Source organism: Papio anubis, chromosome 16 (assembly GCF_008728515.1).
Source record: "Papio anubis isolate 15944 chromosome 16, Panubis1.0, whole genome shotgun sequence".
NCBI lineage: Eukaryota > Metazoa > Chordata > Mammalia > Primates > Cercopithecidae > Papio > Papio anubis.
Window position 1 is genome coordinate 77,090,892 of NC_044991.1, and position 15,191 is coordinate 77,106,082.

At 51.7% G+C, this 15,191-nt stretch overlaps 1 protein-coding gene across 3 annotated transcripts; it reads right to left on the reverse strand.

Annotated features, from left to right (window-relative positions):
- Positions 1-2,446: 2,446 nt before the first annotated feature.
- Positions 2,447-14,734, reverse strand: SPATA2 (spermatogenesis associated 2). Of its 3 annotated transcripts, none has more exons than XM_003904626.5 (3): positions 14,361-14,734; positions 7,136-7,573; positions 2,447-5,868 (listed from the first exon to the last, which is right to left on the reverse strand). In XM_003904626.5, exons 2-3 carry the CDS (start codon positions 7,469-7,471, stop codon positions 4,642-4,644), a joined length of 1,563 nt encoding a protein of 520 aa, XP_003904675.1. In that variant the 5' UTR covers positions 7,472-7,573; positions 14,361-14,734; the 3' UTR covers positions 2,447-4,641. The 3 variants fall into 3 exon arrangements, with proteins under 3 accessions (XP_003904675.1, XP_009214199.1, XP_021776637.1); XM_009215935.3 differs by lacking the exon at positions 14,361-14,734 and adding an exon at positions 14,010-14,334; XM_021920945.2 differs by lacking the exon at positions 14,361-14,734 and adding an exon at positions 9,188-10,454.
- Positions 14,735-15,191: the final 457 nt, after the last annotated feature.

A 15,191-nucleotide genomic window follows, 5' to 3' on the forward strand; every position in this document is an offset into this window, starting at 1 on the left:
TCCCTTCCTTGAAGGCCATGCCCAGACACCACACAAACACCTCTCCATCCAGGGACCAGACAGTCATCCGACCACATGTGGCTGCAGGAAGACTTTATTATAGCTGGCCACAGATTTGAAAACCAGGGCTTCTACTACAAGGGGGAAGGGATGGAGACTGGGGTACAGTTTGGTGTCTGCCACAGCTCTCATCCCTGAGATTGGTAATCTGGCATCCCAGGTGCCACAGATTGGTCAGCAGAGCTAATGCTGTCCAGCTGGTGGGCCCAATGAGGTTTAAACATGTGCAAATGGAGCAATCTGCTCTGAAGTCCCTGCTCCCCTTTGGATGCGGAGCGAGCGCCTGGCTTCCTTAGCTCTCCCACGGTAGGTGTGCATCTCCAGGAAACTGCTAACTCCAACAGCCAGGGTGGCAATGCCGTTTCCTATGCTATAGCTCAAAGCAATCCAGCACCTGAGCCTGGTTTTGGCCCAAGGCCTGGGTATTTGTTCAGACAGCGAATGAAATGGAGAAACCTGTTCAGTGTCTGCCCTGACAGCTGAGCTGCCTGGTGGGAGCCCACACAGCAGCATGGTCAGTGGGTGGGCACAGGGCTGCTGCTGCTGCCTTAACATTTCTGCCATGTATTTGGTTTTAAGTCAATCCTCACTTAAGAAAAAAACACCTTGATTTTTTTTTTTCCGAGACGGAGTTTCACTCTTGTCACCGAGGCCGGAGTGCAATGGCACGATCTTGGCTCGTTGTAACCTCCATCTCTCGGGTTCAGGCGATTCTCCTGCCTCAGCCTCCCGAGTAGCTGGGATTACAGGCACCCGCCACCACGCCCAGCTAATTTTTGTATTTTTAGTAGAGACGGAGTTTCACCATGTTGGCCAGGCAGGTCAACCTCCTGACCTCAGGTGATCCTCCCGCCTCGGCCTCCCAAAGTGCTGGGATTACAGGCGTGAGCCACTGCGCTCAGCCCTTAAATTTATTTTTAAAGCAAACCTGTCACTGTTATAATGGAAAAGTAGCATGGCCTGCCCTAGACAGAAGGTAACAAAACCTGCTAAGAGCCTGCCACAGGCTGTGTCTGATGCCAGGTTTCTCTGTTAAAGACAAGGAAGCATCAAACTGACTCCCTCCTCGAGACAGTTAAATGGATGGAAAAAAATTTAAATGGAATTAACTTTTAAAAAACATTTTCCAGGCCGGGCGCAGTGGCTCACGCCTGTAATCCCAACACTCTGAGAGGCCGAGGCGGGTGGAGCACGAGGTCAGGAGTTTGAGACCAGCCTGATCAACATGGTGAAACCCCATCTACTAAAAATACAAAAATTAGCTGGGCGTGGTGGCACATGCCTGTAATCCCAGCTACTTAGGAGGCTGAGGCAGGAGAACTGCTTGAACCCAGGAGGCAGAGATTGCAGCGAGCCGAGATTGCGCCATAGCACTCCAGCCTGGGCAAGAGCGGGACTCTGTCTCAAAATAAATAAATAAATAAATACATCTTCCAATGTTATTAATGCTTCTTTGTCTCTAGTAACAAGCATTTCTCCTGGATGATGCAGTCCCCTCCTTGGAAAACATCTGAACTCTGTACCGCCATTTCCCCATATGCAAGATGGAGATCATAACAGTGCCTATTTAACAGGATGACTGAAGCTAGCAAACAAGATCATGCACATAGTCTCAGGATACAAATGCCTGGTGGAAGGATCACTTGAGCCTAGGAGATTGAGACCAGCCTGGGCAAGATAGTGAGACCCCACCTCCACAAAAAATTAAAATTAGCCAGACGTAGTGGTGCACACCTGTAGCTACTTGGGAGGCTGAGGTGGGAGGATCACTCAAGTCCAAGAGGTCCAGGCTACAGCTAGCCATGATCACACAACTGTACTCCAGACTGGGAAGTAACAGAGCAAGACCCTGTCTTAGATTAAAAAAAAAAAAACAAGGCCAGGCGCAGTGGATCACACCTGTAATCCCAGCACTTTAGGAGGCAGAGGCGGGCAGATCATGAGGTCAGGAGATGGAGACCATCCTAGCTAACATGGTGAAACCCTGTCCGTCTCTACTAAAAATAACAAAAAATTAGCCGGGTGTGGTGGCAGGCACCTGTAGTCCCAGCTACTCGGGAGGCTGAGGCAGGAGAATGGCGTGAACCCAAGAGGCAGAGCTTGCAATGAGCCGACATTGCGCCACTGTGCTCCAGCCTGGGTGACAGAGCGAGATTCCGTCTCAAAAAAAAAAAAGAAAAAAAAAATCAAAACATTTTTTACAAAAAATTTAAAAAATAAAAAGTGCTAGGCTCACAGTATAGCACTCAAATGCTATTTGTCAGTTTCATGGAAGAGAAAATTTAAGTCTTGTCATTAAAAAACTAAATACCACTTGAGGAAAAATAAACTCCCAAGTAACCAAACTTCAAAGAAGCGGGGACAGAGGACACAAGACCCCAAACACTTCATTTAACAATGGAAGACACTTTATTATTTTTAATCATCTCTCAACATTTCAACTCTTGGTAGAAATCAAATGCAAAACACCTGCATTTTTAAATTAGCATGTATTTAACTACCTCAGTCACGGCAACCTCATCCAGTAAGATGCACACCAGGGAGCAGGGCTGTAGTATCTCCTATTCCAGTCTGTGACCACAGTGCATCCGTGATGACAGGTACACTGGACTTTCCCTCCTACGATGTGTTAGTCACTCCTGCTTTCGTCCACTGGGTAAGTTACGTGGCATCACGGTTGGTTAAAAAGAGTTAGTTACTGTAATGCTGACGCAATCTGGAAATGGAAAACTAGAAAACTAGGGCTCTCAGGAGCGGGCCAGCCAGTGCTGATTCTGAAAGGTGAAAAGGAAGAACATCAAAGATGAATACCCCGCTAGGCTGGTCTTAGTAATAAAGTTGGTTGAAATTCAGCTTAACATACACACTGTACATCTACATGTGATCTACCAGATAGAGATATATATATATATGTATATATTAAAAAAAAGAGCCATAGAAGATTTGGAAAACCTTAAAATCACTCAACTGAGTTGGAAGAACATCAGCAAATTCACAGTGGCCTCAGGATTCAGCCAGACTTAAACTTGCTCAAGAGCTGAATAACTTTCTCCCAGAAAAACCCACTGCATATAAATCCCTTAACATTGTGTACATCACAAACAGTTATGGCTAAAATATGTTAGTTCACAAGGAAAGGGCTTTATTTCCAATCTCTTGCCCCACTCCTGCTCTTGTACCCCCACGAGGAAACTCCGGGGGCTGGTAATTCACATGAGGAGCTGAAGGGGCCTTCAGGCTTGGAAGCACTTAGGCTTAGCTGAGCATCTGAGGAGCCGTCTGTCTGATGGGCACATGCCGACTCCTGCCCACTTTTAGTGCAAAAAGATCGCAAATGTTGCAGATGAGTCCTGGAAACTGGTGAAGAGAAGAGGACTGAGATGGAGGGGCAGTAGGAATCCCAAATGATTTTCTTTCTGAAACGAGACTCAAGAAGTGTGAAGTGCGAGGTTCCTGCTCAGCAAGCTATAGGTCCGACAGGTGAGGTCCCTGAATTGTCACTAGGTTAGCAGTCTGCGGGCACACAGACCTCGACACCCGCACTCACCCCCTAAGTGCACACTGGAGGTAGGTGTATAGCTAGTTACTGCAGGGAAGACAGTGACTCTCCACCAGCTCAAGAGAAGGAGGCTTCGTGTCTGTTCCTCCCTACCCCAAACTCTCCTCTCCCTTTGGGCCGTAGTGAGTGGAGGATACAATATGAATGGGCGCGAGGCCCTCCCTTGGAAGACTAAAGAACCCAGGGCATTTAATAAATAGCTACATAATTCATTTTTTTAACCACGTTGAAACACACAGCAAGTTGAATATTTATTTAAAAATAAATCTCAAAAATATCTATTGGTAGTACAGTAAGAGGGGCATGTGCAAACAACAGAAAAGGGGGGCAGTCAGTCCTGCTGTGGGAAGCCCCCACATCAGTGTGTTGGAGCAAAGTTCACGAAGGCCATGGGCTGACTGAGCTGTGGTGTACAAAATGACATTCAGCTAATACTGGACTTGGTTCACCTTTGACACCTGGAGAGGTGGGAAAGCCAGGGGTGGGAAGTCCAGCTGGGGATCCTTGCGTTTGGGAAGGGGGCGGCCAAGGGATGAGCCTTTGGGAGAGGCCCCGTGTGGCAGGAGGGCTCATTTCACAAGCCAACAGGCCTCTAGCTCGCCGCTCCAGGTGGATGTCTGGGGGCCTGAAGGGCCCTTCCCAGTCCAAGTCGGCTTTGTAATGGGAGGGGTAGGTGCGGTGAGGGTCCCAGAGATAGAAATCCTCTTTAAAGGAAAAACAAAACAACAAAACCAAACCAAACCCAAAAAAAAGAACCAACTGAACAGGGAGTGGAGAGATCAGCAAAATGAATCTGAACGGAAGTGCCACCTTCTCCCTTGTCAGACAACAAAGCAGCCATTGGTTGAAACATCTGAGTCGCTAAGTGAACTCCCACGTGGACACAGTCAGCCCACGATCTCTGCCACCTACATGGTCAAGTGCAGGCCTCCGCCTCTGAGATCAATGCATGAGTACTTCTTCACCGTGAAACCTGAAAGGTTGGTGATGTAGCCCTTGGAGCTGGAAGGGGCGAGGCCGGTCTATCTGTACACGAGATGGGAGAGCTGGGTGGACTTGTAGTTCAGCTGCTTGTTGGGCATGAACTTATGCAGCTCACTCTTTTTGTAGCAGGGGTCGTAATGGTAAGCACTGAGGCAGGCGTCACATGAGACTTTTGAACACTGGGTGCAGGTGTTGGTGGCACCTGGGCGGTTGCAGAAGCCACAGCGGGAAGTGGGCGTGGAGGAGGGCTTCGATTTGGAGTGAAGGTGCGGGAGGCGGTCGAGGCCCTGAGTCTGGCCTGGGTACTTCTCCCGCAGAGATGCCCCGTGGGCCAGGCTGTCATGAGTGGAGGCCTTGCTGGGGAAGACGCTGGGCTTGGAAGCTGGAGGACAGGTGAGCAGGCTGTCACAGCGCTGGCAGAGGGAGGAGCTGCAGGACAGCCCACAGCTTTGGCACTTGGAGAGGGCGGACTCTTTGGCAGGGGGCGAGCGCTTGTGGTAGAGGGGGTGGGCATCGTTTCTGACCAGCCACACATCCGGCCGCAGAGCATCCTGCCGACGGTAGGTGGCCCTGGGTTCGGAGTCTGTGTACAGATCCACGTCATCCTGAGTGGAGAAGTAGGTACCGCGCAGCAAGCCCGGGCCGTTGCTGGGGGAAGCAGGTGGAAGGGCATCCGGGCTGCCATGGGGAGAGCTGGCCATGGTCAGCAGCGAAGGGGACGGGCGGATGATCTCGTCCTTGAGGTCATCCCCCACATCCGCTGCCACAGGCTCCTTCCGAAGACTCAATGAGGCCTTCAGTGGTGGCTTCCGGCTCTCCCAGTAGCTGTCATAGGCATCCACCGACCTCGAGGGCTTGGTCACGCGGGGCTTGTAGTAGTCCTTGGCCGCCCGCTCGCTGGCTGACTTCTGGAGTGCCACTCGTGACATGGAGGCCGTCAGGTGCTCCCGGCCCTCTGCCCGCCGCCGCAGGGCGTCTGAGCAGCCGCGCACGTCCTCCGCACTGCTCTTGCGCTCGCTCACGATGTCCAGCTCGGAGTAGCCCTTGTCCTTCACTTGTGAGTGGATTTCCAGCATCTGCTCACACTCGACTTTGGCCAGAAAGAGCTCGAAGGAGACCATCTTCACCTGGAGGGTCTCTACGAGCTCTCTGAGCTTGTATGCAGTGCCCAGCTCAGGTGCGTAGCCCATGCAGCTCAGGATGGCTCGGATGTCCTCTTCCAGTAATGTCGACTTGACATAATAAACAAAAGGGCCCGTGTAGGTCTAGAAGGAAGGGAGTAGAAAAGAGAGGTGGGGTTTTCTCTCAGAGACACAAGACAGACTATGTCAAAGCAAAGGATATCCAGCTCTGAAGTGGGGCGGTGGGGAAAGGGCAGGGCAGGGAAGGATCCTGACAGCCTTACCCTGCGGGAGGCAGAGGAGGCAGGGCTGGGACTTACTAAGCACTCAGGAGTTGTGCAAGGAAATGACCCAGCAGCTCCTTTTTTTTTTTTTTTTTTGAGACGGAGTCTCACTCTGTCGCCCAGGTGGGAGTGCAGTGGCTCGATCTTGGCTCACTGCAAGCTCCACCTCCCGGCTTCAAGCAATTCTCCTGCCTCAGCCTCCTGAGTAGCTGGGATTACAGGTACCTGCCACCACACCCAGCTAATTTTTGTATTTTTAGTAGAGACGGGGTTTCACCATGTTGGTCACGCTGGTCTCCAATTCCTGACCTCATGATTCACCCGCCTTGGCCTCTCAAAGTGCTGCGATTACAGGCGTGAGCCACCAGCAGCAGCTCCTTTCTTAAACACAGGGAGCAAAACCTCTCGCTTCCTAGTGGGGCGCAAAGACTCGGCTCCATATGAAGAGGGAGCCTGGGTGAATAAAGGGGCCGGATTATAGGCAGAATGTGGTGACAATCAGAACCTTCCTCTCTGGCATTTCCATGATGGGCTGAGTAACACGGCAGACTGAAGGGGCTGGCTAGGTGACAGCTCAACCGTGCCATCCCCTCTCTCGATTACTGCTCCTCCCACGGCAGAATGAAGAAGCCTGGCTAGATGACAGCTCTCCTGTGCGTGGTCTGATTCAGGATCCCTCTCTCAATTCCCCCTCCTCCCCTACTATTACCACTTAGTCCAGAACACCCCTCAGCTTGCTGGGACCGCTGAGAAGCTTCCTAACTGCTCTCCCCACCCCTCTACAGCCTACTTCCCATACCACAGCCAGAATGACCCTCTTCAGATGCAAGCCAGATCCCACACTGCCTCCTTTCCCACCTACTCTGGACAAATCCAAGCCTTGCCCTGGGCTACAAGACCCTGTATAACCTGGCTGCCCCTGCCTTCCCAGTCTCTCTGCTTAAGGTGTGGCAGCCAGGCCAGAAACAGTTCAGAGGTGATGCTGGAGAGACGGGGAAGGTGTGGAGCCCAGAAGGATCTGAGAGCAGAGGACGGATGGACTCAGACTGGCACAGCCTCTCAGGACGGACTGCCAGGGGCAGGAAGAGAGGAGGAGGGCCTGTATGGAGGCTGCTCCAGGACCTCACCTTGATGCTCCTGAATTCCTTCTTCCACGGGTAGAGGAAGAGGTTGATACCCACTGTCTCCAGCATGCTGAAGGCACCGTGCAGAGCCCGCAGGCTGGAGGAGCTGAGCGAGCGCAGGGAGCTCTCCACCACCTCATAGAACTGGATCAGCCGGAATCGATAAAAGGGATCCACCTTGTGCAGGCTGAGCAGGGTCGATGCTGCCACCCGCAGACACTCATCGCCGCCAGGCCGCTGCCTGCTGGTGGTGGTATCCACTTTGCCCTCATGGAACTGCACATACTTCCGAAATAAGTCATCCTTGAATTTTGTATCCATTGAACTGGGCTTCCCCATCCGATCGAGGGGGGCTACCTTATCTCCTCCATGGCTTCTGGATTAGAGGCAGGGACATCGCTAAAAGCAGGGACATGTTGCCGCCTGGACCAGCGGAGTGCTCTGGAAGGAGGGGAACAAGAAGCATGTCATTCCTCGAAACGGTCCGCGCTTCGGCTTCAGGCCGCTGAGGCAAAATGAACAGCAGAACTGGCCTAGGCTACCCCAGGCCCCAGCAGCACGTTACAGAGCAGGTCCTACAAGCAGGGGTACCACAGAGGCCAGAGAGAGACGGACCTTGACTTTGTTGTGCTCGCAAATGAAAAATACGATTAATATTCCTGAAAGAGAAGTGTGGGTGAGTACAGAAAGGGCTCCTGTCCTGGTTTCACTGGGGAAGGGGGAGTTTAGGAAAGCCCTCTTGAGACAGCAACAGACCTGAAGGATGAGGAGTTTGCCAGGTCAAGAGGCCAGGGAAGGAGCTGCAGCAGAGGAAGGCCCTGAGCTAACACTACCAGACGCTCCAGACACATGACGAGCTTCACACACACTAACTCGCCTTTTTTTTTTTTTTTTGAGATGGAGTCTTGCTCTGTTGCCCAGGCTGGAGTGCAGTGGCGTGATCTCGGCTCACTGCAACCTCCGCCTCCCGGGTTCAAGCGATTCTCCTGCCTCAGCCCCACAAGTGGCTGGGATTACAGGCACCCGCCAACACGCCTGGCTAAGTTTTGTATTTTTGTCAAGACGGGGTTTCACCATGTTGGTCAGGCTGGTCTCAAACTCCTGACCTCAAGTAATCAACTGGCCTCGGCCTCCCAAAGTGCCAGGATTACAGGCGTGAGCCCCCACACCCAGCCTCACTTTCTCTTCTTAAACAATCCTAGGAGAGAGGCGCTACAGTTAGCCCCAGTGGACCCATGTGCAAACTGAGACACAGACATTAGAAACTGCTCAAGGTAGGCCAGGCACGGCGGCTCACACCTGTCATTCCTGAACTTTGGGAGGCTGAGAGGGAAGGATGGCTTGAGTCCAGGATCTCGAGACCAGCCTGGGAAACATGGTAAAACCATATCTCTACAAAAATACAAAAAATTTTTTAAGAAAAAGAAACTGCCCAAGGTTACAGAACTCTTAAGAGGCAGAGGAGCTGAGCTCAGAACCCAGGCAATCTGGCTCTAAAGTCCATGCCCTTACCCACCACACCCTGCTTTCCTGAGGCAGGAAGCCTGGCACAGGAACAGAACTGCAGCCAGTGAGGCCGAGGCCACGAGGGCAGGGGCGTGAGGAGAGGCAGCTGCCAGCACCAGCGGAACCCTCAGCCCCAAGGCTGCAAGAGCACATTCAGAATTTGATATTTTATACAAAGAGCCACGTGAAGCCACTGAAGAGTTTATAGCAAGGGGAGAGGGATATGGTCTTCTTTACAATTTTCAAAAGAGGCCACAGTGGCTGCCAGCCCCTGGAATGCTGTTACCAGCCTTTGACAGCCTGCATCCCCTTTATCACAAGAGCGCTTTGCAGCCCCCTGTTGGAAGAGGATAGAATGTTCTGAGCTGGGACACAGGCTTTATACAATCTTGTCATCTGCTTAGCCACTTGTTAGTAGAACAGGCACAGATCCAGCAATATTCTTGTCACCACAATGCTGGGAGCGAATCCAGATTAATGGAGGGACACTGCCAGGGCCAAGGAGACAACACGCGCAGGGTCATGGACATGGGGTCCAAGGCCAGGTACCTGCGAGCGAGGCCAGGGCTGCTTCTCCAGGTTACTCAGGCAAATTGCTCCACCTCCCTGGGTGGCGGTTTTCTCATCTGAAACAAGGGGTTAATAATAGCGCCTCTGTCCAGAGCTGGCAAGAGGATTAAGCATGACGGGATACGAAGCTGCTCAGAGAGCCGGCTCCAGGAAGTCCTCGATGGCCGCTGCTGTAGCCCTAAGCGGCCAGGCCTTCTCTGAGTGGGGCAGATACCACTGACTGGGTGGTAGATGTGCATTTTCACATGCTCTGGTCCTGCCGCTCCTGCCCAGAAGCTCCGTGGGTACAGGACTGTGACCATCTTGCTCAGTAAGGTGAGCTGTGTGCTTCATAAATGTCTGCTGAGTGTGGGAGATGGCAAGGGACTGAGAGAAGTTGCAGCAGGACTGGGCCTGGCGTGTGGGGGGCTCCTTTAGCAGACCTGTGTTCAGCCAGGAAGGTCCTACGAGCCTGGCAACTATCATGAGGTCAACAAAATCATCCTCATCTCCATGAGCCACTAGTCTGGCTCCTCCATGGTTTTTGTACCCAGGAGGAGACTCCTGGGGGTATTAATGGTGGGGTGAGAGGTAGGATGTGTAGCAAAACTAGGGACACAGAGAGGCCACTGTCTCCAACACACTGCACTGCTGAGGGAGCCCAGTGCTACAGCGACAAACAAGGCTGAGGAGCACAGGAGGCAAACACATCCACTTAGGGGCCAGGCGCGGGGGCTCACGCCTGTAATCCCTGAACTTTGGAAGGCCAATGCAGGAGCATTGCTCGAGGCCAGGAGTTTGAGACCAGCCTGGGCAACACAGCAATACCCTGTCTTTACAAAAGAAAACAAAATGCACTTAGGATAAAATTATGCCTCATGAAGATTCTCATCATTCAGGCCTCAGTTCAAACATCAGCCCCTAGAGGTACCACCCTATTTCACCTTCCCAGTTCCGTATTGTCACATTCTCCTACGATAACCACAATCTGAAACTATCAACTTTATTCATTTACTAGCTTCCTCTCTTTGTCCACCCCCCACCCTCCCTGGTAAGCTGGCAAGCTGGTAAGCTCCTGGTAAGCTCCATAAAGGCAAGGACCATGTCTGTGTTGTTCACCACGATGCCTAACACAGAGCCTGCCTGTGCCTGATAAAGTAGGTGAAATGGATGCTGCAGCCGGGCATGGTGGCTCATGCCTGTAATCTCAGCACTTTGGGAGGCCGAGGCAGGTGGATTGCGAGACCAGCCTGGGCAACATGGTGAAACTCCGTCTCTACTAAAATTTTTTTAAAAAATTAGCCGGGCATGGCAGCATGCACCTGTAATCACAGCTACTCAGGAGGCTGAAGCAGGAGAATTGCTAGAACCCAGGAGGCAGAGGTTGCAGTGAGCCGAGATTGCCCCACTGCACTCCAGCCAGCCTGGGTAACAGAGCGAGACTCCATCTCTAAAAAAAAAAAAAAAAAAAGAGAGAGAGAAAGAAAAAAAGAGAAATAGATGCATGGATGCTGTAAAGGATGTCAGCATTCATGATGCCACCACTTTAGTTTCTCATTGGTACCTCCCAAGAATCCTGGGAGATCAGCTGGAGAGCAAAGAAACAGGCTCAGAAAGACGGCATGAGGTACAACAAGTAGCTCAAGGTTAGCAGCAGATGGACCCAATAATCCAAGCCTGGCATTCTGACTTGGAACCTGTATTCCTCTCACCACCCCACGATTCCCATGTCCAACAAGCATTTCTGCAGCCCCCACCTTCTGCCTGAGCTGGACCCAGTGGGGGAATGGGGATGGGTGAGGAAGGTAGAGGACAGCAATGAAGGAGACACATCCTGCCTGCAAATCTAGCTGGAAGAGCATACCACCTAGTATCAAAGTATGTATGTGCTCTATGTTCATACTGTTCTGTCCATAAAAAAATAAACAATTTAAAATGTATATTCTCTTAAAAAATAAAAATGTAGGCCAGGTGCAGTGGCTCATGCCTGTAATCCTAGCACTCTGGGAGGCCAAGATGGGTGGATTGCCTGAAGTCGGGATTTTGAGACCAGCCTAGGCAACATAGCAAAACCCCATCTCTACTAAAAATACAAAAATTAGCTGGGCGTGGTGGCGAACGCCTGTAATCCCAGCTACTGAGGAAGCTGAGGCAGGAGAATGGCATGAACCCGGGAGGAGAGGCTGCAGTGACCTGAGATTGTGCCATTGCACTCCAGCCTGGACAACAGAGCAAAAACTCCATCTCTACATAAAGAAATGTATTTTGCAACACTGGAGAGGATAGTCACACATGCATTTACCATTCTTGACTTAGAGAAGCTGCAATCACGCCTCTGGCCCCAGGGCTTGTTTTCTGGTAGCCTGAGAACCATTCAAACACAGAGACATTAAGTTTCTGAATACTGCTGTAATTTTTTTCCAAGGAAGTCAGCCTTGAACTCAAAGAGACTGATTTTTTACAAAGTCAGCCAGTCTCAAGCTCGGCTCAGCGTATGCTGTTCTATAATCGCACCACAGTCCACACCCTTGTTTGTTGCTGAAAAACAATAAATAAAGCAAAGGGATCCAAACAGCCCAGCTGATGTTCAAAATCTGAACAACAAGGGCAGGAAGTCCAAAATATCTAAAACAAATCTCAAAACAACCTGGGTAGGTGAGGGAAAAGGCGGAAGAAAGTAAAAGCTAAAAGATAATTAAGGGCAAGACATGCCTGGACAACACAGACTCCATCTCTACAAAAATAATAATAATTATTATTATTATTATTAGGTGGGTGTGGTGACATGCACCTATAGTCTTAGCTACTTGGGAGTCTGAGGTGGGGGGATCCACTGAGCCCAGGAGTTTGAGGCTGCAGTGAGCTATGATGGCACCACTGAACTCCAGCCTGGGTGACAGAGCAAGATTCTGTCTCAATCAGTCAGTAAGGAAAGGAAAGAAAGAGACTAACAATGACTGAGGTCCTACTATGTGCTAAGTATTGGGCTTCCCACTTTACCTACATCATCCCATTTAATCCTCACAACTCTATAAGGAAAACAGGCTCTCCCATTAAAACAACCTGTCCAACAGAGTTTGAAAGGATCAGAGCTGGAATCTGAACTCTTGTTGGCAGGCCCTGATGCCTGGGCTTTCTCCAATTTATCTCACTCATTTATTGTTACATCAGTACCATTTACCAAGGGATTACTGTGTGGCAGCTCTCTGCTAACTGCTCTATGAAAAACAATGAAATCCATAGGATAGATCCAAGGTTAAAGAGGAAACTGAGGCTCGGAGAGGCCAACTCACTTACCCTAAGTCATAAGGCTAGGAAGAAGTGGCTCTGAGCTCTGAACCTAGGTCTAACGCCAAAACTCCAACTCTTGCAAAGCCATCCTGCTGCATCTGCTGGACAGCTCTACTCTAAAGTGTTTGGCTAAGTTAGAATGCCTTATGGCGGCGCAAGCAGAGTTGAGTTACAAAAATTCCTGTAGTAGCAAAATTCCCATCTTCCCACACCGAATGGGGCTAGGAGAGCTAATCTCTATATGATGTAAGCTCAAGGGCCGAGGAAAGAGGCTGGCCAGAGACATCGGCCAGTGATGAAGCAGCTGACATCATCCCTGCTGAAAACATTTTCTGAGAATACAAGATGCCTTGTAGCTGGTCAGAGCTGGTGTTTTTTCTGAGCACAGAGCCAGCAATTCATTCCCAGCACTCTGCAAGAACAACAAAATACGCTCTCTGCAAAAACATCGTGGTTACAGGAGACCGAGACAGCCCAACGACAGAAGCTGTTAATTTCTCCAAGCAACCCAAGGATTGGAACGCCAAGCCGCGCCAGTCTGGTGGGAGAAAAAAAAAAAAAAAAACCCAAAAGACAAAAAAACAGCACTGTGAATATCCTGAACATAGAGGCAGGCAGGTGCCCAGAGTCAACAGCTCCAGTCAGCACCTCCTGAACCCACAATCTAGGCACCCTCTTGAAAAGCAAGTCAATGGAAAGAGAGATACTGCAGTCAGGGAGGCAGTGGCTTCTTTAGTTATTTTCTAAACATCTAAGAGGAAAGCTGTATCTGTTTAGACTCCCACTGCATGGAAGTGAAGTGATTCCGAGTAGCAAAGCATTCGCTTGGCTTTACCTCAGCTGGCCCATTCAAGCAGAAATGTTCCCCAAGCAGTATTTGAAGGCGCCCCCTCTCTGCACAGGCAGAGCTATTTTGGTCTGTGCACTGCCCCTGTCCACAGGTTTACACATCTCTGGTCTAGCTCCATCAGCCTCCAAACAGCAGACGAGGAAGTCAGTTCAACCCCCTCCACCTCCCCACCCACACCAATGCACTCGTTCCAAGCAAGAGGCTCCGAGACACATCCAAGGCACCTTCCACGGGCTGTGAAACACCAGAAGGTCCCCACACTCCTACTAGATTCCAAAGAAATTCACACAGAGTCCTTCCAAACCTCTGAAAATAACCTCAGCGGTGCTGAAAGAAGCTTCCCTAGTGGCAGCTGCCTCTGAAGGAAGCTGTTTCCCTCCCTGCAAGGGACAGAAGCTGGCGGCTGCTAAGTCCCAGCTCGGTCATTCCTACAGCCTCGGGGGGCCACGTCAGTTGTGAAAAACAGCCCAGTCTCAAATTCTGGCCCTCCCCACGGGTTCGTGAATTGAATGAAGTAACAGGAACTATCAGTTACTGGACGCCTGCTGTATGCCAGGGGCCCTGCATGATCTCATTCCATCTCTACTCCAGCCCTAGTAACCAGGTTCAATCACACTTAAACAGGCAACTGAAGCTCTTAAGATGAAGTGACTTATCCAAGGTCACACAGTGAGTACAAACCCAGGTGTGCCGCCAGAGTCTGAACTGGGAACCCCTGCGCAGTAACCGCCTCGTGGCGAAATCGGGGTGTCCTTCTGTTTGGCCAGTCGCCGAAGAGAGGGTGCTCCTCTTGAGCGGCCCTGAGCCACCATCGGTGGGTTCCAGGAGCTTACAAGGCAGCTCCCAGGAGAATGGGGATCCTGAGGATAGGCTGGGGGTCCCGGGAGCGCCGAAACAACGGGCCCACCTGTAGTCCTGCCTGCCGTGAGGGGACCCCGCTAACGGGCCAGCCGAGCCCTGCCGCTGTCTGGCGCCCCCTCCACCTGGGGAAGCCCCGGAGACATTTTCCGCTCGCGGCCGCCCGTCACTCACCCTGACACTGCCGCCGAGGGCTGCCCGGCCGAGGGAAGCAAGCGGGAGGCGCGGCTGCCGCCGGAGCCGGGGCCCACTGGGCTCTAGCCGCTCCGGCCGGCTGCAGGGGTACTGAGACCAGTACCCGCGGGCCAGCAGCGACCCGGAAACACTCGGCCCGGAAGTGAAGTCGCCAGGAGGCGGGTCCGAAGAGAGGGTGGACCACGGCTGCGCGCTGGCTCCGGGAAGCGGTCGATGCCCGCGGCCGACGGAGACTACAAGCCAGAGGCCGAGAACAAAGCGGAAGGCCGAAGAACAAGGACGAAAGCGGCGGAACGGCAGTTTGGAGCCTAACGAGCCATCGTCGCGTCTGGGGCTGGGACCCGGAAGTAAACAGGCCGGACGTGACGGAAGCCACTCGGTTTAGGGATGGTGGCTGGCCGGGTTGTCATGGAAACCGCTCCGGAGCCTGGAGCTGCATTCATGACTCCGCACAAGCAAGCAGGGGCTAACGGTCGGATCCCTCGCCCCCATTGTACGAACAGAAATACTGAGGCTCAAAGAGAGCCAGTGAGACGCTGAAATCACGCGTGATTGGAATCCAGCCTTGCTAGGGCTGTCGGTGTTACGGGCTGTGGGCGACGGTTAAGAGCGTGGGTCCCATTTTTAGCTTTGCCACTTACTAGCTGTGTGACCTTGGACAAGTTACCTAACCTCTCTGAGTCTCAGCTTTATAACCTGTAAAATTAATAAAGCCAGGCGTGGTGGCACGCGACTGTAGTCCCAGCTACTCGTGAGGCTGAGGCGGGAGGATCGCTTGATCCAAGGTGTTCGAGACCAACCTGGGCAACA